This window comes from Plecotus auritus, assembly GCF_963455305.1.
Source record: "Plecotus auritus genome assembly, chromosome: 9".
In the NCBI taxonomy this organism is placed as follows: domain Eukaryota; kingdom Metazoa; phylum Chordata; class Mammalia; order Chiroptera; family Vespertilionidae; genus Plecotus; species Plecotus auritus.
The window spans coordinates 25,450,453-25,475,497 of record NC_137783.1 but is presented as its reverse complement, the minus strand read 5'-3'; the positions used below and the strand labels follow the sequence as shown (position 1 = coordinate 25,475,497).

Sequence of the window (25,045 nt, the reverse complement as noted above, 5' to 3'; positions counted from 1 at the left end):
CGGCAGGCCTCTGCCGCGGGAGCTGTGACCTCGCAGGCGGTGGGTGTGGCTGCCGCGGTGTCGTCCTGCGTTTGCCTCCCTGTCTTGGGCCTGCCCGGCTGCGGGCGGGCCAGGAGCGAAGGTTAACCTCTGCTGGCGGGCATGACTGATGTGCGGAGGCGCGCGCTGGTGGGAACCCTGGCGGGCCCGGCTGCCGCGGGCGTGGGAGAATTGAAATTGAGCGGGAGTCGCCGGCACCCTCATCCCGGAGTGGGCGAGGAGGGAGCGTGGGCTAGAAAGGAGGAGCTGGTGCTTAGGAACGCGCTGCTGTGACCGTGGGTTCACCCAGCCAAGCTTTTACTTATTTACAGAAGTTCCATTAATTTTGCATTAAATTTTCCGTTTATTTTACAAAAGGATACCTTTTAAAAATAGTACCAGGTAGGGAATATTCCGGACTGACTACCTGCTGCCCTAATAGTAGAATATTAGCCGGACACTGTACTGATCTATTCGATGAGCTTAGTAGGCACTCTCTTCAAGAATAAGTGCCTTTTAAATATAAGGCTTCATCTTTTGTAGTGATGACAGTGAAATTATGATTCACTTAGGGAACTTAGGGCTGATTGTGCTTTATCATTATAGTTTTCTTCAGGATACACTTCCTAGAAATGGAGTAGTGGACCTATGATTTGTGGACCTGTGGATGTAATATAAAGTGAAACCAGTTCAAGTCACAGTGCAGATCCACCTTGCCCTGAGAGAGTCCGGAGACTTGGGTTTTGCCCTAATCCTATCGCAAAGTGTGCAGTCACGGGCAAGAATCATTTAACCTTTCTGGACCTCAGTTTCCTTATTCATAGACTGGGTAGGGGTGGAGGTTCAGATGCCCAGAAAGGCCAGGACATCAAGGACTTGTTTATTCCCTGCTGTATCCCCAACACCAAGCATATATGGCAGGCACCCGGTACATTTTGTTCTCATGATGTTTTTTCCTGTGATATGATAAGCATGATTAGTGCATTTTCTTAATTTTCCAACTTAATTCTTTTCATAAAACTACATTTGGTAATGAAAGAAGAAGTCATAAATTAAAAGGAAGCTTTGTTTTCTTTATTGCCTGGTGAAACTGAAAGAATACATTATGTGGTATGGTTATCAGAACAGTCCATTTTTGAAAACAGTTTTGGTTATGAAGGAAATACTTCATCTTGGGGAAATGTGCTAGGCAGTATCCGTGAAAAAAGATGAAATTAGAAGAAAATTTTGAAATATATTGAGAAACTTTTGTGTCACAAATAGAATATTTATATTTGTATGTTATTCTGTCCTGTTTTGCTGGACAATTGTGTCACCTGCTCACTTTGTTGAAGCCTACGCTCTTTTCTTTGACTAACTCCAGTGACTCATACTTATTCTATTTATACACTTGTCATCTCTCATTTATAAGCTCTCTCCTCACACATAAAAGCCACTGCTACCAGTTCTTTTTCTTGAACAGCATTTAAGCTACTACTGTTTTCTCCTAGGTTTTTCTGAGTAAAGTACTAATATTAAATTATAACAAATCTTTTATTATAGTAAAATTGAAATGTTTTAAAAGTAAAATAGTGTAATGAAGCACCATGAACCCATCATCTTGCTCCAGCTCAAGTGGCCAGTCTCCTGTTTTTTAAAATATATTTTTATTGATTTTTAGAGAGAGATAAAGGAATAAGGATAAGGAGATAGAAACATCAATGAGAGGAAATCATCGATCGGCTGCCTCCTGCATGGCTCCCACTGGGATCAAGCCTGCCACCCTGGCCATGTACCATGACTGGGGATCGAACCAGCCACCTCTCGGTTCCTGGGTCGATGCTCAATCGCTGAGCCACACCAGCCAGGTTTGTGGCCAATCTCCTTTGAACTTCTCCCCTATCCATTCTCCCTTACTCTGGCTTATTTTGAAGCAAATCCTAGACACCAGTTAATTCATAAATATTTCAGCATTAAGATAAATTTTTGTTGTTATTTCCCAGTTATCTTCTATCTGGCCTATAAGCTTATGTTGTTCTTATTTTTCTCTGTGGTAGACTTTTTTAGCCTGACCTTTTCTTTATTCATTGTTTTTTATCAGATCTGGCTTTGTGGGGGAAGCCAGATGATTAAATGTGAAGCATGTATACACTCTTCACAGTGCCTTGCATATAATATGATTATTTGACCACAATGGAATTAAATTAGAAGTCAATCATAGAAAACTCTGGAAAATCCTTAAATATTTGGACACCGAATAACAATCTAAATAACCCATGGGTGAAAGAAGAAATCAGAAGAGAAATTAGAAAGTATTTGGAATTGAATAAAATGAAAATGCAACATATTGGAATTTGTGTGATACAACTAAAGCAATACTTAGAGAGAAATTTAAGCACTAAACAGCTGTCCTAGAAAAAGAAGAGCAAATGAAATCCAAAAAAGCCAAAGAAAGGAGATGATAAACATTAGAGTGGAAATTAATGAAACAGGAAATAGAAAAAAACATTTGAGAAAATCATTGAAACCAAAACCTGGATCTTTTAGATCAGTAAAACTGATGAAACTTTAGGGAAGACAATGTGAAGATACCAGTGATGAAGAATTACAAATTCCCAATAGGAATGTCAGGAATGAGAGAGATTACATCACTACAGGTTCTACAGATATTAAAAAAGATAATAAAGGAATATTATGAACAACTACATTTGATAACTTGGAAGAAATTCCTTGATAGATGCAAACCATCAAAGTTCACTTAAGCCCTGGCTGGTGTGGCTCAGTTGGTTGAGCATGTCCCATGCATTGAAAGGTTGCTGGTTTGATTCCCACTCAGGGCACATGTCCAGGTTGTGGGTTCACTCCCTGGTCAGGGTGTGTATGAGAGGCAACCGACCGATATTCTATCACATCGATGTTTCTGTTTCTCTCTTTCTCCCTCTCCCTTCCTCTCTCTCTAAAAGTCAATAAAAACATTTAAAAAACAAAGCTCACTTAATAAATAACCGAATAGACCTATATCAATGAAATAAGTTGAATTTGCTGTATAAAACCTTCCCCAAAAGCCATCTGGGCCCAAATGTCTTTACTGGTGAATTTTACAACATTTAAGGAAAAATTGAATCCAATTCTATTAAAATACTTCCAGAAAAATTGAAGAGGAGGCACTATTTCTCAATTCATTTTGAGGTCAACATTAATCTGATACCAAAACTAAAGAGAGACAGTTCTAGAAAAGGAAACTATAGACCAATATAAACACAGATGAAAATACTCCGAACAAAATTTTAGCAAGTTAAATCCAGCAGTATATAGAAAGAATAATACATTGTGATCATATGGGATTTATTTCAAGAAAGCATGTTGGCTTAACATTTGAAAAACCAATCCATGTAATTCACCATATCAAAGCTAAAAATGAAAATTTGTAGAAGCAGAGAAAGCATCTAGAAATCTAACATTCATTTCTGATAAAACCTATCAGAAACTAGGGTTGGAAATTCTCAGCCTGAAAAAGGGCATCTATGAAAAACTTATAACTAACATTGTACTTAATGGTGGAGGACTGGACTAAAGCAAGGATGTTCATTTGCATCACTTCCATTCAGCACTGTGCTGTAGGTTGTTGCCAGTATAAGACAAAAAGTTGATTAGACAATGTGATCATTTATAGAGAAAATCATATACAATCTAGAAAAGCATGAAATTAAGTGAATTTAGCAAGTATGTAGGATACAATATTAATGTGCAAAAACCAGCTGTATTTCTATATGTTAGCAAGGAACAATGAAATTGAAATTCAAAATTGATACAATAAAAATATGAAATACTTATAAGGTAAATATGACAAAAGATGTGAAAGACTTGTACATGAAAACTATAAAATGTTGCTGGTAGACACTAAAGAGGACCTAAATACATAAATGCACACATATGCTGTATTCATGGATCAGAAGACTCAATATTGTTAAGATTTCAATTTTCTCCAAATTGGTCTTTAGATTCAAGGAAATTGCAATAAAAATCCCAGGAGAATTTTTTTGTATGTGTGTATACTAATTGACAAGCTGATTCAAAAGTTCACAGGGAAATGCGAAGGATCTAGAATAGCCTAAGTAACATGGAAAAACAAAACAAAACCCTAACAGAGTTGGAAGACGTGTACTGCCTGGTTTAAAGACTTATTATAAAGCTAGAGTAATCAAGGCAGTATATAGTACTAGCATCAAGATGGACAAGTAGAAACTGAATAGAGATTCCATAAATAGATTCATACAATTGGTCAGTTAATTTTTTTTTAAAAAAATCCTCATCTGAGGATATTTTTCTATTGATTTTTAGAGAGAGTGGAAGAGAGAGGGAAAGACAGAGAAATATCAAGGCGAGAGAAACACATCAATTTGTTGCCTCCTGCACATGCCCTGATCAGGGCATGGGTCAGGGAGGAGTCTGCAACCAATGTACGAGGTACGTGCTCTTTACCATAATTGAACCCGGGACCCTTCAGTCTGCAAGTGGATGCTCTATCAACTGAGCCAAACCAGCTAGGGCCGGTCAGTTAATTTTTGTCAAAGATGCAAAGGTAATTAATTAGAAAAAGATAGTTTTTAAAAATAATGGTGGTGGAATAATTGGATATCCATATATAAAATAATGAACTTTGCACCATATTTAAAAATTAACTCAAAATGCATTTCAAATATAAAATGCAAAACTATAAAACTCTTAGAAACCATAGGAGAAACTGGGTTGGGCAAAGATTTCCTAGATACTATTCCAAAAGCATAACACATAAAAGAAAAATTAATAAATTGGATTTCATCAAAATTGAGACTATCTGGTTTTCAAAGAGACTCCTAAGGGAATGAAAAGACAAGCCACAAATGGCGAGAAAAATGTTTGCAAATCACATATCTGATTAAAAAAAATGGAGTCCAGAATGTATAAAAGAAGTCTTTAAGACATAAGAAAGTCTTGCCGAAACCGGTTTGGCTCAGTGGATAGAGCGTCAGCCTGTGGACTGAAAGGTCCTGGGTTCGATTCCGGTCAAGGGCATGTACCTTGGTTGCGGGCACATCCCCAGTGGGAGGTGTGCAGGAGGCAGCTGATCGATGTTTCTCTCTCATCGATGTTTCTAGCTCTCTATCCCTCTCCCTTCCTCTCTGTGAAATATCAATAAAATACATTAAAAAAAAAAAAGACATAAGAAAGTCTTATTAAAAATAGGAAACTGATTTGAACAGATATGTCACAATAAAAGGTACACAGAGGGCAAATAAGCATATGAAAAAATGCTTAACATCAATAGTTGTTAGAAAAATGCAAATTAAAACTATAACATTAAACTACCTTGATATTGGACTGTTTGGAATGTGGAACAACTGGCACTCTTATACACTGCTGTGGGAATTTCATAGATGCTATTTATCAGGTTGAGGAAGTTCCCTTCTCTTCTAGTTTGTTGAGTATTTTTATTATGAAAGAGTGTTGAATTTTGTTAGATCCTTTTTCTGGAGCTATTGAAATGACTCTGGTATTGTAAACCAAGGCAAATACAATTCATTTCCCATATTTTGTCCTTTATTGTGTTCTTTCATATTCTGAAATACACAGTTTGCTTTAGATCACTGGCTCTTTCTTAGGGATCTGTGAGATGGGAAGTATTTTCAAATAATGCTTTCAAATGAATGAATCAATAATTTAAAAAAATCTCAGTTTTAGTTTTTAATGTAAATATTGATAGTTATAATCCACATGAACAAAAAGCTTTTAGGAATTCTTAATAAGTTTTGAGAGTGTAAAAGAGATTTAAAAAATTGAGAATGACCGTTTTAGGACAGAACTACACTTTTTCCTTGAAAAACAAAAGCACACAATTGTCTTTGTCACTACATAGTATAATTTTACCACTGGTAATGATTTAAACTTTTAACCAAAGTAATTTATATTCACATTGAAACACTGAGATTGAACATTGAGAAATGTCTGTTGTACACAAACATTTTATCAGACTAGCAAAACTCATGAGCATACATAATACAACTTTCTATAAACACAAACATCCCATTTACATGTTCTTAAAGTGGTAAATATGAACTCTCTCATTAACATATCCCAAACTGTAGCTTCTCAATAGTATCTATAGTAATAAAAGTGTAATATGCTAATTAGACTGATGTCCTTCTGGACATCCTTCCGGATGACCTTCTGGACAAAGCTGCAGCGGCAGGGGCCGAGGCCGAGGCAGCCGCTGTGGTGGTAGGGGCCGAGCCCTTTGAACGAATTTTGTGCACCAGGCCTCTAGTATAAAAATATGAAGTAAAAGTATATAAACTTAATTATGCTTAGTAATCAGCCTTCTAAGATTATCTATTAATTTAATGTCAAGGTTTTAAGTTACCTAAAAATCTTGGAAATTGTCTTCAATACCTGTTCAAATAAAAAGTTTGTCAGAATAATGATTCAACTTAGTTGAACACAAATTTACATTTTTAATCATCATTAGTTATGTGAAGTTGGATTTAAAAAATATTTCTGAATTAATTCCTGTAAGAAGAATATATTTTTTTTAAAAGTCTAGCATATTAAGGTATTAGAAGATCAATTTTCTTGGAATTTTATAAATATTCCATTTATATGCATACTTAAAAGTCTATGTAATAAAAGTCTAGGTGGCGTCATGCCTCATGTGATGCCCTTGCGCGGCACCCTTGTGTGGTGCCCTCGTGTGGCGATGTCGCCACAAGATGGCTGCATACACAGCAGAGGCAGGGCCCAGCGGCTGCTCCAAGCGGTGAGGCCTGGGGGTCCCGTGGCTCTGTGTGGTGCGGAGGAGGCTGGTCCCGGCGTCTCTGCCACCTCACACAGAGGAGGTAGGTCCCGGCGGAGGAGGCGGGTCATGGCAGGACAGGGCAGTTGTGGGCGATCAGGCTGGCAGGGGAGGGCAGTTGTGGGCAATAGGCCGGCAGGGAGGGCAGTTGTGGGCAATCAGGCTGGCAGGGGAAGGCAGTTGTGGGCGATCGGGCCGGCAGGAGAGGGCAGTTGGGGGCGATCAGGCCAGCAGGGGAGTGGTTAGGGGGTGATCAGTCAGGCAGGCAGGCGAGTGGTTAGGAGCCAGCGGGATTGGGTCTAAACTGGCAGTTGGACATCCCCCAAGGGGACCCAGATTGTAGAGGGTTCAGGCCAGATTGAGGAACACCCCCCCCCCCCCGCACGAATTTTGTGCACCGGGCCTCTAGTGTGTGTGTGTGTGTGTGTGTGTGTGTGTGTGTGTGTGTGTGTGTATTGATTTCAGAGAGGAAAGTAGAGGGAGAGAGAGATAGAAACATTCTTGATGAAAGAGAATCATTGGCTGCCTCCTGTATGCACCACACTGGGGATGGAACCGGTAACCTGGACAAGTGCCCTGACCAGGAATTGACCTCCGGCCAATCATATGCGTACTTTTTTTTAACCAATAAGCCAGTCAGAATAATTCTTTTAACTAAGAGACTTTAAAATCTAAATGACTAATACCCTCTGGAGATAAGTTATTTGATTTGTCACACATAATAAGAGGTAAAAGCCTTTCTGAGTTACTGATACAGATCATTATAGCTTTGTTCCTTTCATTTCACCCACAGGTCAAGAAACATGAGTTGTAAAGATTAAAAAAAAAATAACCTCATTTGTTCAGATATCAAAGACCTGTTCTTGGTGGTTATGAAATTCTTAACTGATTTGATCTGAAGATAGACAAAAAGACAAACAAAAAAGATTAACAAACCAAAGTGTCTTTTATCTTTTATCCAAGAGATCTCTGTCATCCACATCGAGCAGGGGTGGGGAACATCTGGCCCGTAGGCCATGTAAGGCCCAAGAAATGATTTGGTCTGGCCCTGCCAAGGCATTATGGATGAGTTAACGAAATGTTTGACCAAATATAGCAGGCTAATTTTTACGTTGATAATTTTGTATGGCCCACAAATGATGTCATAATTATCCAAAATGGCCCTTGGCAGAAAAAAGGTTCCCCACCCCTGATGTAGAGGGATCATTAAATAAATGGTCAAACCATAAAACCACATTCTTAGAAACCAAGCCAAAACATACAATCTGTAGAGAGGGGAAAAAAAACTCTCAGAGAAAGAGTCAGTAAAGTTAAATGTATATTGCCACTTGGGTTTTACTTCTGGGAGCCAAGTTCCTAAGCTTAAGTAGTCCGTGAGGTGCAATTCTCTAGCAATGCAGTTTCCTGGCTCTGTCAGGTGAATCTGCTGGGCATTTTAGCGAAACCTACAAAACTATTAAAAGATAATTTTCAAAAAAAGATAAAATTATGACCCTTATACAAATATAAAGTTACTAGAGGCCCGGTGCACGGAATTCATGCGGGGGGGGGGGGGAGGGCGGTGTCCCTCAGCCCAGCCTGCACCCTCTCCAACCTGGGACCCCTTGAGGGCAGTTGGACATCCCTCTCACAATCCAGGACTGCTGGCTCCCAACTGCTCACCTGTCTCTGCCAGATTGCCCCTAACCGCTTCTGCCTGCCAGCCTGATCACCTCCTAACCACTCCCCTGCCAGTCTGATCGACGCCTGACTGCTCCCCGGCCAGCCCGATTGCCTCTAACTGCCCTCCCCTGCCGGGCATGGTCACCCCTAACTGCCCTCACCTGCCAGCCTGGTCGCCCCTAACTGTCCTCCCCTGCAGGCTTGGTTGCCCCCAACTGCCCTCCCCTGCTGGCTCAGTCACCCCTAACTGCCCTCCCCTGCAGGCCATCTTGTGGTGGCCATCTTTGACCACATGGGGGCAGCCATCTTGTGTGTTGGAGTGATGGTCAATTTGCATATTACTCTTTTATTAGATAGGATGGCATGCCAAAGATTTTACTTAACTTATTAATTAATGAGGTAACCCGTAAGATGTTACAACTCTTTCAAAGGTAATGGCAAAAAAACAATATAGACATTTGGGAATGCTGAAATAGATTTGTAATAGGCACATAATTGGTCAGTATCCCCAGGGTGATAATCAATTTCATTCCACAGGCCAAAATGTTTGTATTTTTATAGAAAAGAATACATCAGTTTTCTATAATTTATAGAGTTGTAAAATAGCCCAAAGATAATGAAAGGCACAGATAACCTAGAAAGATTTTCACAATTTGTCTTGTTGCAAACTTTTTTTTTTTTACTTTATCTTTTATGATGCTTACACCCCTCCCCCCTTTTTTTGGCCATGCAAAAGTTTTTCTTTTTTATCAAAATAAAATTCATCAGTCTTCCCCTTTTTGCTTCTGGATTTCGAGTCATAGGAAAGTCTTCCATATTACCAGGTTATAGGGGAACCTACCCACGTTTTCTTTTAGTACTTGTATGGTTTTATTTTTTTACTTTTATATTTCTGTACCTTTTTGAATTTTCCTGGGGTATGGTGGTGATGAATGGCTCCAGTTTTATTTTTATTTATTTTTTTAAATATGCCAAGCCAGCTATCCTAACACATTAAAAAGTAGATTACTTTTATATTGATTCAAAATGCTGTCATTATCGTTCATTAAATTTTCATATGCAGTGAGTCTATCTCTGGTTTTTCTATTCTGTTCATTGTCTATATGTCTATTTGCATGTATACCATGCTTTTAATTATAGAGGTTTTATTGTATTATACCCTATATCTAGTAGGGTTACCCTCACCCCATTGCTCATCTTTTTGTCAATGGTTTCTTGATGACCTTCCTTGTTCTTCCAAGTGAATTTAATAAATTTGTCTTGCTTTAGACAAATTCTCATAATATTTTATTGTATTGAGTTAAATTTATAAATAATTTGAGGGAACAGACCTCTTGATGATGCAGAGTCTTCATATCTAAGAGCATGTTATGTATTTCAGGAGAGTTAATTTTCCACAAATAAATTTTAGAATTTCATAAGATTTTGTGTATTTTTTGTTGTTATTTTTAATTGGACCTTTTCTTACATTATGTCTTCTAATTGTTTTTTTTTTGCTTATATGTATGCATGTTGATTATCTTTGTTTATTTTTTTAGCCTTTTACTTTGTTAAATTTTCTTATCTGTAGTAATTTTTTTCCCATTGATTCCTATGGGTCTCCAGAAATGTAATTGTATAATCTGTATTTAGAAATAACTTTATTTCTTCCTTTCCACTTCTTAAACTGTAGATTGCTTTGTCTAATTTAACTTCATAGCTTAATTGCAACACAATAGTTGAGACGGCAGCATCTTTATCTTTTTCCTGACTTTAGCAGGAAAGCCGTTAGTATTTCCTCATTAAAGAGAACTCTGGCGTTTGGGCTGAGATATTTATATTTTGTTTTGCTGAGGAAATATCTATTAATACCTATTTTATTTAGTGTTTTTAACATGAAAGACTTCTGAATTTTTTTCAGATGTATTTTCTGCATCTATGGAGATGGTCATACAGTTTTTCTTCTTTGCCTTTTGTGATTGAGTTTATTAATGCATTTCCTATTATTGAATTGTTTCTGTATTCATAGAATAAATCCCACTTGGTAATGATGAATTGCTTTTTTAGTGTGCTGTTGGTGTCTGATAGGGAATTTGCTTTTAAAGATTTTTTTTGCGTTGATGTGAGGTTGGTTTGTAGTTTTCTTTTTTGGTGCAGTCTTTTTCAGGTCTTCAAATAAATGTTATGTTCGTTTCATGAAAGGAAATGGAAGTTCTCTTTTACTACCGTGGGAATACTATAATTAGCACTGTATTATTGATTTGTATTTTTATTTCTTTTGTTAATCCTCACCAGAGTCTATTTTTTCCATTGCTTTTCAGAGATAGTGAAAGGGAGGAAGGAGGGGGAGAGTGAGAGAAACATCCATGTGAAACAGACACATGGATTGTTTGCCTCCCTCACATGCCCCAACCAGGGGGCAGGAAACTATTCCAAAACCCAGGTATGTGCTCTTGACTGGGAATCAAAGCTAAGGCCCTTTGGTGTGTGGGCTGACACTCTAATCACTGAGCAACACCTGCCAGGGCTTATCTGATATTTAAAGGTTTGTTAGAATTACCCCATGAAATCAGTTGGGCCTATGCTTTTTCTTTGTGTGGGAGTGTCTTGTAACTTTTCTCTAGTTCTTCTGTGACAATGTTCTCTTTTAGACTTTCATATTAGAGTACAGTTATGCAAATATAGTCTTATGTTTAATCGCTTCATCCCCCTTGTCAGTTTTGATGTCGGGTATTTGTGATTTCACTCATTTTCCTTCCTTTGATTTTGATTAGCTGGTGGTTTGTCTGTTTTGTTGATTTTTAAAATTTATTTATTCCAATAATTTTCTGTTTTCTAAGACATTCCTTACTGCATTTATCTTTAATGATTTATTTTATCCTTTTCTAGCTTTTTTGTATTTTGTATTTGATTATTTTATTGATGTAATTATTTAATGCTATAAATTTTCCTCCGATGATTATGCTAGCTTTATTTCACATATTCTGACATGTTTTTTAATTTAATTTGTTCTTTTAATTTAAAGAAATTCTGCTATTTTATTTTTGTATTTTCCTTTTGATCCAACAGTTTAAAAAAGAAATCCTCACCTGAGAACATGCTTAGAGAGAGGAAAGAGGAGAGAGGGAGCGAGGGAGGAAGGAAAGGAGGGGAGAGAGAGAGAGACAGAGACAGAGACAGAGACACATCAGTAAGTTGCCTTCTGTACCCACCTCGATTGGAAATCCAACCTGCAACCCAGGTCTGTGCCTTAACTTGGAGTTAAACTGGCAGCCTTTCGGTGCCTGGGATGACGCTCCAACCAGTTGAGTGACTCTGGCCAGGGGATCCAACATAGGCTTTTAAAATAGGCTTTTAAATATTCCAGATGTGAAGGGTATTTTTATTTTTAAAATTTTATTAATAATTTTTAGTTTTATTACATTATAGCTAGATTAATCTGTATTATTTCTATTCTTTGGAATTCATTGAGGTTTTATTTGTGGCTTTATATATGACTAGTCGCCATCCCAGGCTTGCCTGCACCTTGGGCTGGCCCTGGGCGGCTGGGCAACTGCCATCCGAGGCTTGCCTGCACCTCAGGCCGGCTCTGGGCAGCTGGGGTGCTGATGAGACTAGGGGGTTCTGGAGGCAGGTGCACGGAGCAGCTGGACCTGCCTGGGGGTAGCCCTGGCGGGGCTGAGGGAATTGGGTGCCGCCATCTTTTTTTTTTTTTTTTTTAATATATTTTTATTGATTTCAGAGAGGAAAGGAGAGGGAGTGATAGAAACATCAATGATGAGAGAGAATCATTGATTGGCTGCCTCCCACACGCCCCCCACTGGGGATCGAGCTTGCAACCCAGGCATGTGCCTCTGACCGGAATCGAACCCGGGACCCTTCAGTCCACAGGCTGACGCTCTATCCACTGAGCCAAACCAGCTAGGGCAGGGTGCCGCCATCTTTGAGGGTGTGGCAGTTAATTAGCATATTCCCTCCTTATTGGCTGTGGTTGCTGACATCTTTGTGAGGGCATGATAGTCAATTAGCATATTCTATCTTTATTAGATAGGATTAGTTTTCACCCTAAAAAAGCAGATCTTTTGTATTAGGACTCAGTTGTATTCATTTCTTTTTCTTTTTTCTTTTTTTAAAATATATTTTATTGATATTTTACAGAGAGGTAGGGAGAGGGATAGAGAGCTAGAAACATCGATGAGAGAGAAACATCGATCAGCTGCCTCCTGCACACCTCCCACTGGGGATGTGCCCGCAACCAAGGTACATGCCCTTGACCGGAATCAAACCCGGGACCCTTCAGTCCGCAGGCCGACGCTCTATCCACTGAGCCAAACCGGTTTCGGCAGTTGTATTCATTTCTTTCTCTTTATGAAGTTGGTTATATCTTCTAAGGCCTCATATTGTTTTTCACCTGCTCGTTCTTGGACTGAATGGTGTTTTGAAGTCCTCTTTTTATTAATTTGTAGTTTTTGTTTTGTGAAAGTTTGTTGCTAAAATAATGGGTATATAAATATTGATTTATTTTCTGTTTTATTTTCCATGGTGAATAGTGGGTTTTTTTGTTTGTTTTTAACTGTTGTTTTGCTGAAAAGTCAATTCTTAAGATAATTTCTCCTTAATTGTAGATTAATACTCCTGTAAAAGACTTTGATAGAATATATAGATCATCTCTTAAGCTACTATGCAAACTGCACATTTGATCTACTTTAGACAATTTAATATTTTTGTTTAATTTTCTAAAATCTTCTGGGGAATCAGTCTATATCTGCATTCATTAATCTGTTTAATGGTTTGTTTTTAAAATTAAATTTTATTTACAATTCAGTTTGTTATCCTAGAAGACAGATACATTTTTATTTATTGGATGTTTCCATTTGTCATATTTTGCATTTTAACAAGTAGCACAAAGTCAACAGGAAGCATTGTCTCCTTGGTTAGGAGTGTAAAAACAGGAAGGAGGAAGTCAATTGCAAATCTGTGTTAGCTGATTGTCAATTCAGGTTTCACCATAGTGGATGTCCGTTGACGATTATCATTGTACTGTGTTGTTATCCAGAATTACAGTGAGTGTTAATGTCAATATTACAGAATATCAACCTTAGTTATAGGAAGTAGTTAATGTTAACTAACAAATTGCACTTTCCTATACATGGAAACAGGATACTATTAGTAAGAACAAGTCACAGAATTTGCACATAGAGGAAAACAAGGCAAGTAAAATTCAGCATCAGAAACATAGGGAAAAATCATCCTTTCTTTTTGGGCTTTGCTTGATCTTGATGCTTTGACAAATGTATAATCCTTTAAGATATGATTGTACCTGCCCAGCTGCTGTGGCTCAGTGGTTGAGCGTTGACCTATGAACCATGAGGTCATGATTTGATTCCGGGTGGGGCTCATACCTGGGTTGCGGGCTCCGTCCTGGTGGAGGGCATGCAGGAGGCAGCCGATCAATGGTTGTCTCTCATCATTGATGTTTTTATCCCTCTCTTTCTCTCCCTTCCTGTCTCTGAAATCAATAAAAACATATTTAAGAAACTAAAAATAAAGATAAACTAAAATGATTTACAAAAAAGATATAATTGTACCCTTTTTTTAAAAAATTAGGATATGTCAACTCTATTATTTAAAAAACTAGTGGCCTGGTGTACGAAATTCATGCACGGGGGCAGGGGGGGGGAGTGGGAGGGGTGTCCCTCAGCCCAGCCTGCACCCTCTCCAATCTGGGACCCCTTGGGGGATAACTGGCAGTCGGACATCCCTCTCACAATCCAGAACTGCTGGCTCCTAACCACTCGCCTGTCTGCCTGATTGCCCCTAACTGCTTCTGCCTGCCAGCCTGATCATCCCTAACTGTTCCCCTGCTGGCTTGATCGCCCCTAACCACCTCTGCCTCAACCCCACACCCGGGACCCAGGATTCCCTCCTCCCTCTGGTCAGCCATAGGCACCCGGGCTGGCTGCAGCCGCAAGGAATGGTGGGCAGGTGGCTTTGCCTGGGCTGCAGCTGCAAGTGCTGGCGCCGGGGACCGCGGACTGGGTGGCTTTTCCATCTCCCGGGCCACAGCCAGCCGCAGGTACTGGTGCCTGGGACTGCGGGGTGGGCGGCTTCTCCGTCTACCAGGCCATAGCCCGCCATAGGTGCTGGTGCCTAGACCGCAGGTCGGCGGCTTCTCCATCTTCCCTGGGATACAGTGTGGGTGACTTTTCCGGCTGGCTGCGGCCTGGGATCATGGGGCAGGCAGCTTCTTCATCTCCCAGGCTGCATGGCTTCTTCATCTCCCGGACTGCAGCCAGCCTCAGGCACTGGCACCCGGTTTCTCCATCTCCCCCATCTCCCCAGGACGTGGGGTGGGCAGCTTCTTTGGCTGGCTGTGGCCTGGGATCACGGGGCAGGTGGCTTCTTGGTCTCCCTGGCTGCAGCCAGCCTCAGGCGCTGGCGCCCGACTTCTCCGACTCCCACAGGCCCAGAGCTGCTGGGGGGTGGGGCTGCTTCCATCTTTGTCAGGTTAATTTGCATACTCCTGATTGGCTGGTGGGCGTCACGGAGGTACAGTCAATTTGCATCTTTCTCTTTTATTAGTGTAGACTAGAGGCCCGGTGCATGAAATTCATGCACTTGGGGGGGTTCCTCAGTCCGGCCTGAGCCCCTCTTGTAGTCCCGGAGCCCTTGGGGAATGTCTGACTGATGGCTTAGGCTTGCAGTGGACATCCTTATCACTGCGGTGGAGGCAGGAGAGGCTCCCGCCACTGCCTCTGTGCTCACCAGCGGTGAGCCCAGCTCAGGGCTTCTGGCTGAGCGGCGCTCCCCCTGTGGGAGTGCACTGACCACCAGGGGGCAGCTCCTGCATTGAGCGTCTGCCCCCTGGTGGTCAGTGCGCGTCATAGTGACTGGTTGTTCCGCCATTTGATTGATTTGCATATAAGCCTTTTATTATATAGGATTGTTTGCCAGAATGTCTTCAGTTGAATTAAAGGAAGCACCTGGGCATTATTTTATAAAACATTCTAAGAGTGCATGTGGCTAACTAGAAGAAATATTTCATGGGAAAACACACAGAAGGTGAATATTTTATAAATAAGAAATCTTTTCCAATAGTCTGTGATGAGAGAGATTGGATTCTCTGTGTATATGTTTTTTTTCTTACTGGTGTTGCTAGGAACTCCCAATTCCTCTGTAACTACAGGATACCTACTTGGTTTAGATACCCCACACTGGTAATTTAGGACACTTACCTTATCCTGTATTCTTTACTTAGCTGTACAATATTGTGGATATTTAAAAAAACATAAAAGTGTTTTATAAAAGCTAGATGGAATTACATTATTACTAGAGGCCCAGTGCACGAATTCATGCACGGGTGGGGTCCCTAGGCCTGGCTGGCGATCAGGGCCAATCAGAGCCGGGTCAATTGGGGCCTGCCGGCCGGGAGGAGGAACAGGCAGAGGGACCGCGGGCCAATTGGGGCCTGCCAGCTAGGGGGAGGGATGGAGTGTGGGAGGTTGGCCGCCAGCCCCAAGGAGGGAGCTGGCCCTCAGCCCCATGGGAAAGGTGCTGCGTCTGCTGCTACCCACCCCCCAGTTCCCCATCCTAGCCTGGGGCCCGAAGGCCCTGGCGGGGTCAGGAGAGGAGGGGATGGTCGCCGGGCCAGGTGTGGAAGGAATGGACGCCGACGCCACTGGCTAGCCATGGGAGGTTGGCTGTGGGAGTGCACTGACCACCAGGAGGCAGCTCCTGCGTTGAGCGTCTGCCCCCTGGTGGTCAGTGCGCATCATAGCAACTGGTTGATCAGTCATTCCGGTCATTCCGGTTGTCTGGTCGTAATGGTCATTTAGGGTTTTATATATATAGACTAAAGGCCCGGTACACGAAATTTGTGCACTCGTGGGGGGGGGGTCCCCTCAGCCTGGCCTGTGCCCTCTTGCAGTCCGGGAGCCCTTGGAGGATGTCCAGCTGATGGCTTAGGCCCACTCCCCATAGAACATCGGTCCACCATTCGGTCGATTTGCATATTAGCCTTTTATTATATAGGATTTTTCTAGAGGCCTGTTTGACATGCTCTTTTCCTCAGAACTCTATTCTCTTAAACTATACCTTTAGACCCTTATTTCTGGATTATTTTGTAGTAGTGCTTCCCAGCACGTTTTATGTCATGGCACAAACAAAGTTAGATTGAAGGCTGAGATCATTATGGTGGTATGCCTGTAACCTATTCTGTTGGGAAGATGTGCTGTAACGTATTGGTCAGATAAGGTGATTTGTAAACCCCGTACTATTGTAACAAATGTGTATGTGGGTTTGTGTATGCGTGTGTGTTTTAGTCAAGGATTTTTAAATTTTATTTTTATTTTTTGGTTTTAATTGTAGGTACCACTTCAACTCAAGTTAAGGCAAGTTAAGGAAAAATGAAAAAAAGTAGTGGAAGGTTATTGGGCAATCTCACAAAATTCTTAGGGTAGTCATACTTCTGGAATAAAGAAAGATTTTTAAATCATGTGACTTTATGGGAAAAGAAGCCCTTCTCCCAAATAATAATAACTTATTCACTATCTTTGAATAATATTTTAGCTTACTGGATGGATATTACTGAAATTTTGGGCTCCTTAAGTATATCTAAAGAAGAGAGTCCTACTTCTGACTCTAGTTGCAGGGTTTCAAGTGGGTTAAAAACTGGTATTGAAGAGACTGTTCCACTGAAAGATTAGATTAAAATTTCAATTTACATAGCCAACAGTACAAACACCAAGTGGTCACTCTGATAGAACAGATAGAACATCTCAGTGTAGCTTCCCTTAGCTTCCAGGACTCATATGGGGGCACAGAGAATTGCTAATGACTTTACCTGGGCAAAATGGGGTCCTACTGGATCTCAGAAGCTTAATTTTTTTCTGTGTACTGCCCTTTTATATTTGGGGCTTATGTATGCCCCATTCTGAAAGAACATAAACTAACAATTCATGTGCTTTTATGTAAGGGGATGTTTAAAATCTTGGCTTTAGTTTAATTGCCAAAATGATTAATTTGTTGCATGACCAACTTGAATTTACCAAATTTACTAATAAACCAAAAACTATTTTTAAAACTATTTTTGAGGTTAATAGCAAACAATTTATATTGGATAGGATGGTTTTAATAGTTTTGAAAATTTCTGACCAGTTTCTGTGTGTGATTACTTTTAATATTGCCTTCATAGTATTGTTTTTAGAAATGTTTAATTTGTCAAAAGCTGATAATCATAGGGTAGTTAATTGTCTTATAGATATATTTAAATTCAGCAAAATATATTTTATAGTTAGTAACCAAAATATCAGTACTAATCAATAAGATTAGTACCTGGAATCTGAAAAGCATTCAGTGTAAAAATGAAATTGCTGAAGAATATAAGCAGTCTCTTTAATATGAAATACCAAATCTTAATTATTAATGATAAGAAATACAAAATTAAACTTTATATGTCATTTGAAACATTGGTGAAAGAATACTAAAAATGTCTATAGACTGGAAGAATAAATAAAGAATGCTCAAAAGGATGTGAAAGCAATTTTTTATACTAGAAAACCAGAATTAAGACTAATGTCTCATTTTACGATCTGACAAAAAAATGTGGTTAGTGTTTGAAAAAGTAGAAAATGATATTAAAAAGCATCCAGTGGAAGTCAGACATAGCTGATACAATTTCGTCAGATAAAACAGTGAAATTTTGTTTTCTGATAAAGGTTTGTAGGAAGTATTGATAACAGAAGCTAAAACAGTGTCAGTGCCCAGGCATTCCTGGACAGTATTTCTGCCTTTAGTTTTTAAGTATTTTGAAAGTCCATATCCTTGCTAGAGTCATTGCTTTTTCTTAAAAGCAGCTGATTGACATTTCATAAAATTTATAGGAAAGTCTGATAATGGCTAGTATTGTAATGGCAGTCTATTGTAGGTGAATATCTTTTCACAGTATTCTACCTGGGCCTTAGCTTTGCTCTTTTATGGTTATGCAACAGTATATCCATTCTATTGGAGAACAATGGATTCTGTGATAAAGAAAGGCCATTTTATTTTGTTTAGAAAAGGAAATATAGTACTCTAGCAAATATGGGCAATTTGGAGAAATTGAGATTGGGTGCTTTGAGATTATATCAGCTTTTCTCAAAGTGTACACATTATTTTAGTAAAAGTTAAAAAATCTTTTGTAGGAAACATACATGTTATTTTCTCCATAGTTATTGTGATGGAATTTTTTTTAAAACAATGAAGATACAGTGAAAAATACTGAAAATAGTATAGGGATATAATATGCTTTTTGACAAAAAAAAAAATCCTATTATGTTACCAGTAATAAAAAAAAGGGTCCTTTCTTACATAGTATCTTGTGAATGTTGTTTGTTTTCCATCAGAAAAATGTTTCCCTTAAAAAACAACAGTGGAATATGACTAATAAATCACTTACCTTAGCAAAATATAGCATGTGTTCAAAAGTTGAAGTAGCCTGAATTCCTAAGGCATTTGATTTGGTGATCAAAGCATTAATTTTCAATGAACCAATTTTAACATCTTAATGACATCTTAGTTTTCTTATATTTATATCCACTAGGTGGCGACCTATACATAGACTTCAAGAAGGCTTTTCTGAAAGATCATTTTAAATTCTATAAGCCTGATATATCAAATAATCAAATACTCTGTGATAACTTACATTTCAACACTTTGCTTTTATGTGGAAGATTTTATATAGCAAAGATAGAAAACTTGTTGGTACTTAAAATTTTTTAGCTACAAAGACATACACTTTATTTTTATGTGTTCCTAGTTACCAAAATTAAAATATGTAAATAATATCTTTAGTGTAGCATAGTACGTCTTTGTTTTCTATTCAGATGAAATTTTAAAGTTAGTTATTCTTTTAAAATTTATTTTGCATCTGCATTTTTGTCTGATTAGCAATACATTTTGCCAGAAGAAGTACGATTTTATTGTGCTAAACTTTTAGAAGGAATGACTAAACTCTTACATTGAAGTCATTATCTATATATGGAGCATCAAGGAACAATCTGAAGTGTATGTGGAATAGTGGAAAATTTTGTTTTTTTAGAATATTAGTTTCTAATGTTTGCTTTCTGGTTTTGTCATTTATCTGTGTGTATTTATTTATAGGAATGTGATTAATTTGCCAGTAAACATTATAAAATGCTGGGGGGGCATTTTGAAAGAAGAAGAAATTATTTTATTAAAATTGTATATTTGTTGAAAATGTAGGATAGTAGTATATCTGGCACATTAGTATATTAATTAGATGGATACAACTGTTAACCAACCTAGGATTCAAAGAATGAATATTGCTGAATGCTATTTCCTTTCTTGTCCTGCAAATTAAATATTTAAAGAATAACGATTATTCAAAGACCAAAGAAAGGAAAAGAGAAAAGTATATTTTTCAGAGTTTCTTCAGCTGTGGTCAGATGAGTACAGGGCCCTCAGTTTTCTCTGCTTCATATTTTGGTCTTTCTTATTTCGTTGCATTTGTAATTTACAGCTGCCTAACAGTTAGCTATGCCTCAGTTCTCATCCTTTTTTCTGTCCATCGGATGATTTCACCTGATGGATGCAGCAGTGCACATCAGGGATTCCCTATTGAGTCATTCTCAATTGTTGCTCTTCAAAGGTGATCTGGTTAGTTGCTGTGCTGGTAACTTCTTTGCATTCCCTGCTGCTTCTCACCATTTCTGATTGGAGAGTCTGTATAACATAATGATTAGGAGCAGTGGCTTTGGAGTCAGGACGGCCTGGGGTTAAATCTTTGCCCTACTATTGTGTGACTTTGGATTTAAAATCTTAATCTTTCTATACCACATCTGTAAATTGGGATGCTAACAGAATGTACATCGTAAAGCTGTAGTGTATATTAATGAGATAATGAATGTAATGAACTTAAATACTTAATTGTGTTACTGCTTTTTAAAAAAACTTCACCACATTAAGCCAGAAGTAGCAGATATGACTCCTCTTTTATTGGCATTTATTTTATTTATTTATTTATTTATTTATTTATTTATTTATTTATTTATTTATTTATTTTTGCTTAATCCCTTTACCTTTTTCACCCAGCCCTGCAACCCCCCAATATGACTCTTCTTTAGTCAGTTAAATCACTGTGGAGAATTGTTGACAGGGAGTGTCCATCTTCTCAGCTTTTCTCCGTATCCTCTCCCTTCACTATCTCTCCAAATTGTCTCTATAGTTAAACATGGGGCCCTTCAGAGAAAAGAGTGAAAATCCTGCTATGCTTATGGTGTCAAGAATTTCTTGGGATAAGAATTGCTTTTGCTTTCTTCCTTTTCCTAGTGTTCGTATGCATATCCACCCTTTCTCCTTTTTTGCTGCTCTCTATTCAGTCAGATATTTATTATTGCCTTTTAAAGCACATTTTTAGAATGAATAGTTACTTTTAATATTACTTTTCATCAAAGTAGGTAGAGGATTAACTCAACCACATGCAGTGATTAGTTTCATTTTGAGTCCTTGCATGCTGGACTTTATTTTACTTTTTAAAAAAAATTTTTTTTATTGATTTTAGAGAGGAAGGAAGAGGGAGTGATAGAAACATCAATGATCAGAGAGAATCATTGATTGGCTGCCTCCTGCATGCCCCACACTGGGGAATGAGCCTGAAACCATTGAGCATGTGCCCCAATTGGGAATCGAACTATTACCTCCTGGTTCATAGGTCAACGCTCAACCACTGGGCCACACTAGCTGGGCTGTGTGCTGGATTTTAGATTTTTGCTAGATCTATTAAATTGAGAAAGTCAGAACTAGGTACTTTCTAGTGTCCTTTCCAGGGCCAACATTCTATCTTTTGATAAATTTTGGATTCTGGCACTTGCCTGATCCTTCAGTACTTTTTAAAAATACAATTTATTTCTGTAATTTAGAATGATTTTTCACCTCAACATGTTTATTTCTGTGTACTCTGCTCAGAATGCTCTCATTGATATGACTGTGGGTGATGAGTGATTGTATCAGTTTGGGATGCACCTTCTATTCACGATTATCAAGGGTCAGGAGAGACGAGGACTTAGTAATACGTAGATCACAACCTATTCTTTCTCGTTTACAGTACTAATTCCTTAATGTTTTTTTTTATTTCCTTCATTGAGACTTGAGAGTTTTACTTTAATGGCAGAAGGCATGGAATGTAAATAGTTCATCCATTTCAGGCTCTGGTTTTCTGTGAATGGATGGTGTTAAGTTCTGATAATTGTTTTCCTTCATATTAATAGCATCAATAGGAAAAGAGGAGTTCACCTGTATGCTGTAATAGACCCACTGGCATTGTTCTGAATCACTATAAAACAATAGTTTTCTTTTTAAAACTCTGGAGAAGAAATTAGAAAGACACACCAAAGGATGGACTTTTTAAGAACTTTGTAAAATAAAATAGACTTCTGGGAAATAAGTATTTATCTTCCTGTCTATTTATATGTTACTATTAAATTGAAAAGAGATAACAGTATTGCCTTTGCACTCAAGAACGGAGTGAAACCTCCTTTGGAGGGGCACTGTGGTAGGGCAGTCCTGAAATAATCTCTTGCCAGATTTTGCTGCAATGTTAAAACTGTTGTAAGGGGAAAAAACCAGTTCTTTGGTACGTTTTGTTTACTGCCTGGTATTTTAAGAGCCAGATTACTACCAAACTGTTTTATTAAACATGTTTTTAAAATCTCAGAAATGCATGTATTTATTACTTAAAGAATATTATACTTGCTCACAATTATGAAATAAAAATTTCTTTATGGCATGCCAAGGTCAGTTAGATAAACTTCTCTTGCACATGGATTTTTCTTTGGAACAACATTGTTTGTTTAATTAAGAGTTCTTTTTATATGTACTAGTGGTAGGAAAAGTGCAAGGTGGGAATTCTAGTCCTGCTTGGTCACTCGCTAGGTTACGTTAGTCACCATTTCTAGGCCTGTTTCCTCATGTGTGAAAAGGAGGCGGTGATACTTTCTCTGGTGTGGTATAAGAAAGAAATGAAGTATTAGATGTAAAAAATGCAAAGGCCCCATACAAATGTCAGGTGATAGTGGTAGTCAGCTCATTTAACAATGGATAATTGAGTGTTAGCCATATTTGATACTTGCAGCTAGTACTCAATTATTCAGCAGGGTTCACTCATTTTACAAGGATTTGGTTGTCTCTTAAGTGCATACTGTGCTAGTAGCCAGTATATATGAGCACTTACATACAATGTGTCAGTTACTGTGCTAAGAATTTTTCATGTGTTTACTGTAATCCATGTAGTAGTCTGATAATAATCCTCATAACAGCATTTTTTATCCCTATTTTATTGTTGAAAGAATTAAGATTTAGAGAAGTCAGGTAGCTTACCTGAGGTTGAACAGCTAGTAAGTATTCTTTCTGATTCTATCTATCATCCATCCATCCATGAACCCATCTATTCATAAATTGCTATTTTTTATTGGGCATCTGTTATATAATAGACAGTATTCAAGGGCTGGATATACAACAGAGAACAAAACAGACAAACATTCTGTGCCCTCATGCAACTTACATTCTAGTAGGGGAAGATGGAAAATAAAGTGTGAAATAGAGATTATTTCTCCAGTAGTAAGAATGATGCAGTGACTAAGTAACTCCTTTATTTTAGAAAATAAAAAAGGAGAGAAAATAAAGCAGGGAAGTGTGTGTGTGTGTGTGTGTATGTGTGTGTGTGTATGTAATGTAGCCAGAAAGGGCCTTATCAAGAAAGGGGTAACAGCCCAGCCACGGTGGCTCAGTAATTGAGAGTCGACCTATGAACCAGTATGATATAGTTCAATTCCCCTTCAGGGCACATGCCTGGGTTGTGGGCTTGATCCCCAGTAGGGAGTGAGCAGGAGGCAGCCTATCAATGATTCTCTCTCATTGATGTTTCTATCTCTCTCTCCCTCTTCTTTCCTCTCTGAAATCAATAAAAATATATATTTTTTAAAAAAGAAGGGGGTAACAGACTGAAGGAGGAGAGGGAGGCAGCCACACATGAGAAATGTGATCCAGGTAGAGGAAACTATGGGCAAAACATAGGATTGGAATGTGCCTGGTGTGTTTCAGGAACCACAAGGAGGCCAGTATTGCTAACATGGAATAAGTAAAGTGAAGAATAAATAGTTGGAAATGAGGTCAATGAGATAACATGGGGAAAAATTATGTAGAGCTTTATGGACTGTTGTAAGAAAAATTGGGTTTTGAGCAGAAGAGGGAAATGGGATCTGAATTATGTTTTAACTAGAGGCCCAATGCACGAAGATATGTGCAAGAATAGGCCTTCCTTCCCCTGGCTGCCGTCACGCCTTTGCTTCGGCCCAGAGCCGCCTTTCCACCTCTTGCCTTGTCATGTCAATTTGCATATTCCCTCCGTATTGGTTGTGGGTGCCACCATCTTTGTCATGAAGTTATGGTCAATTTGCATATTCCGTCTTTATTAGATAGGATGGGATCATTCTGTCTACTGTGTTGAGAACAAACTGAAGGCAAGACATGTTGATGGTTTAGTCCCAGGGAAGTACCAGTGGAGGTAGTGAAGGTTGATTTGCTGGACTGTTTTGGTGGGGGTAAGAGGAAGAGGACAATCAGTGATGATTTCAAAGTTTTTTGCCTGAGTAACTAGAAGAACTAGCAATTACTGAGATGGGAGAAAACTGCGAGAGGAGCAAGTTTCAAAAAATAGGAAAGTAATTTATTTTAGACATATTTGAGATGCTTATCAGATATCCACTTGGAGAGATATGAATTTCAGAAGAGAGGGCTGTGGCTCTTTTACTATTAACATGTTCAAAAAGAAATTAAATATTTTTCACTCAAATTATTTCTACTAGTGGCAGTACTATCAACCTAGTTTATCTGATAAATGTTAAGATACCAGCTGTTTCAAAGATCGGGCTTAAAGAATAAATTTTGGTGAATGGGAAATTAATGTTAGCTTTCTTTTTATATACATACAGGTCTGTGTATGATGACCAACCAAATGCACACAAGAAGTTTATGGAAAAGTTAGATACTTGTATCCGTAATCATGACAAGGAAATTGAAAAGATGTGTAATTTTCATCATCAGGGTTTTGTAGATGCTATTACAGAACTCCTTAAAGTAAGGACTGATGCAGAAAAACTGAAGGTAAGAAATATGTTAAAATTCAGTTTATCTTTGCTGTCATTAAATTACTCAAGTGTTGCCCTGCCAGCGTGACGCAGTGGTTGAGCATCGACCTCTGAACCAGGTAGTCAGTGTTTGATTCCTGGTCAGGGCACATACCCTGGTTGCCAGCTCGATCCCCAGTGGGGGGTTGTGCGGGAGGTAGCCAGTCGGTAATTGTCTCTCATCATTGATGTTTCTGTCTCTGTCTCCCTCTCCCTTCCTCTCTGAAATCAATAAAAATATATTTTAAAAAATTACTCAAGTATTAGTTTATAGTGCATGGTACAAACCTTTATTAAATGTACTACTTTCAAGAAGTGCATCAGTGTATATAATTGGGAATGCTCTTCATGCTTTGTTAACACAGTTGTCATGCTAATGACAGGAGTAATCCCTTTT

General features: G+C 38.7%; 1 protein-coding gene across 3 annotated transcripts in view; it reads left to right on the top strand.

Moving 5' to 3' along the window:
* The window catches only part of EXOC6 (exocyst complex component 6), a 141,075-nt gene that overhangs the window by 10,852 nt on the left and 105,178 nt on the right, over nt 1-25,045 (top strand). For all 3 annotated transcript variants that reach the window (XR_013959069.1, XM_080642157.1, XM_080642158.1), the window contains exon 2: nt 24,454-24,625. Coding sequence is in view for 2 of the 3 variants with exons in the window: in XM_080642157.1 (XP_080498283.1) it covers nt 24,454-24,625 (172 nt within the window). In the remaining variant the exon portion in view is untranslated. The remainder of the gene's footprint in view (nt 1-24,453; nt 24,626-25,045) is intronic.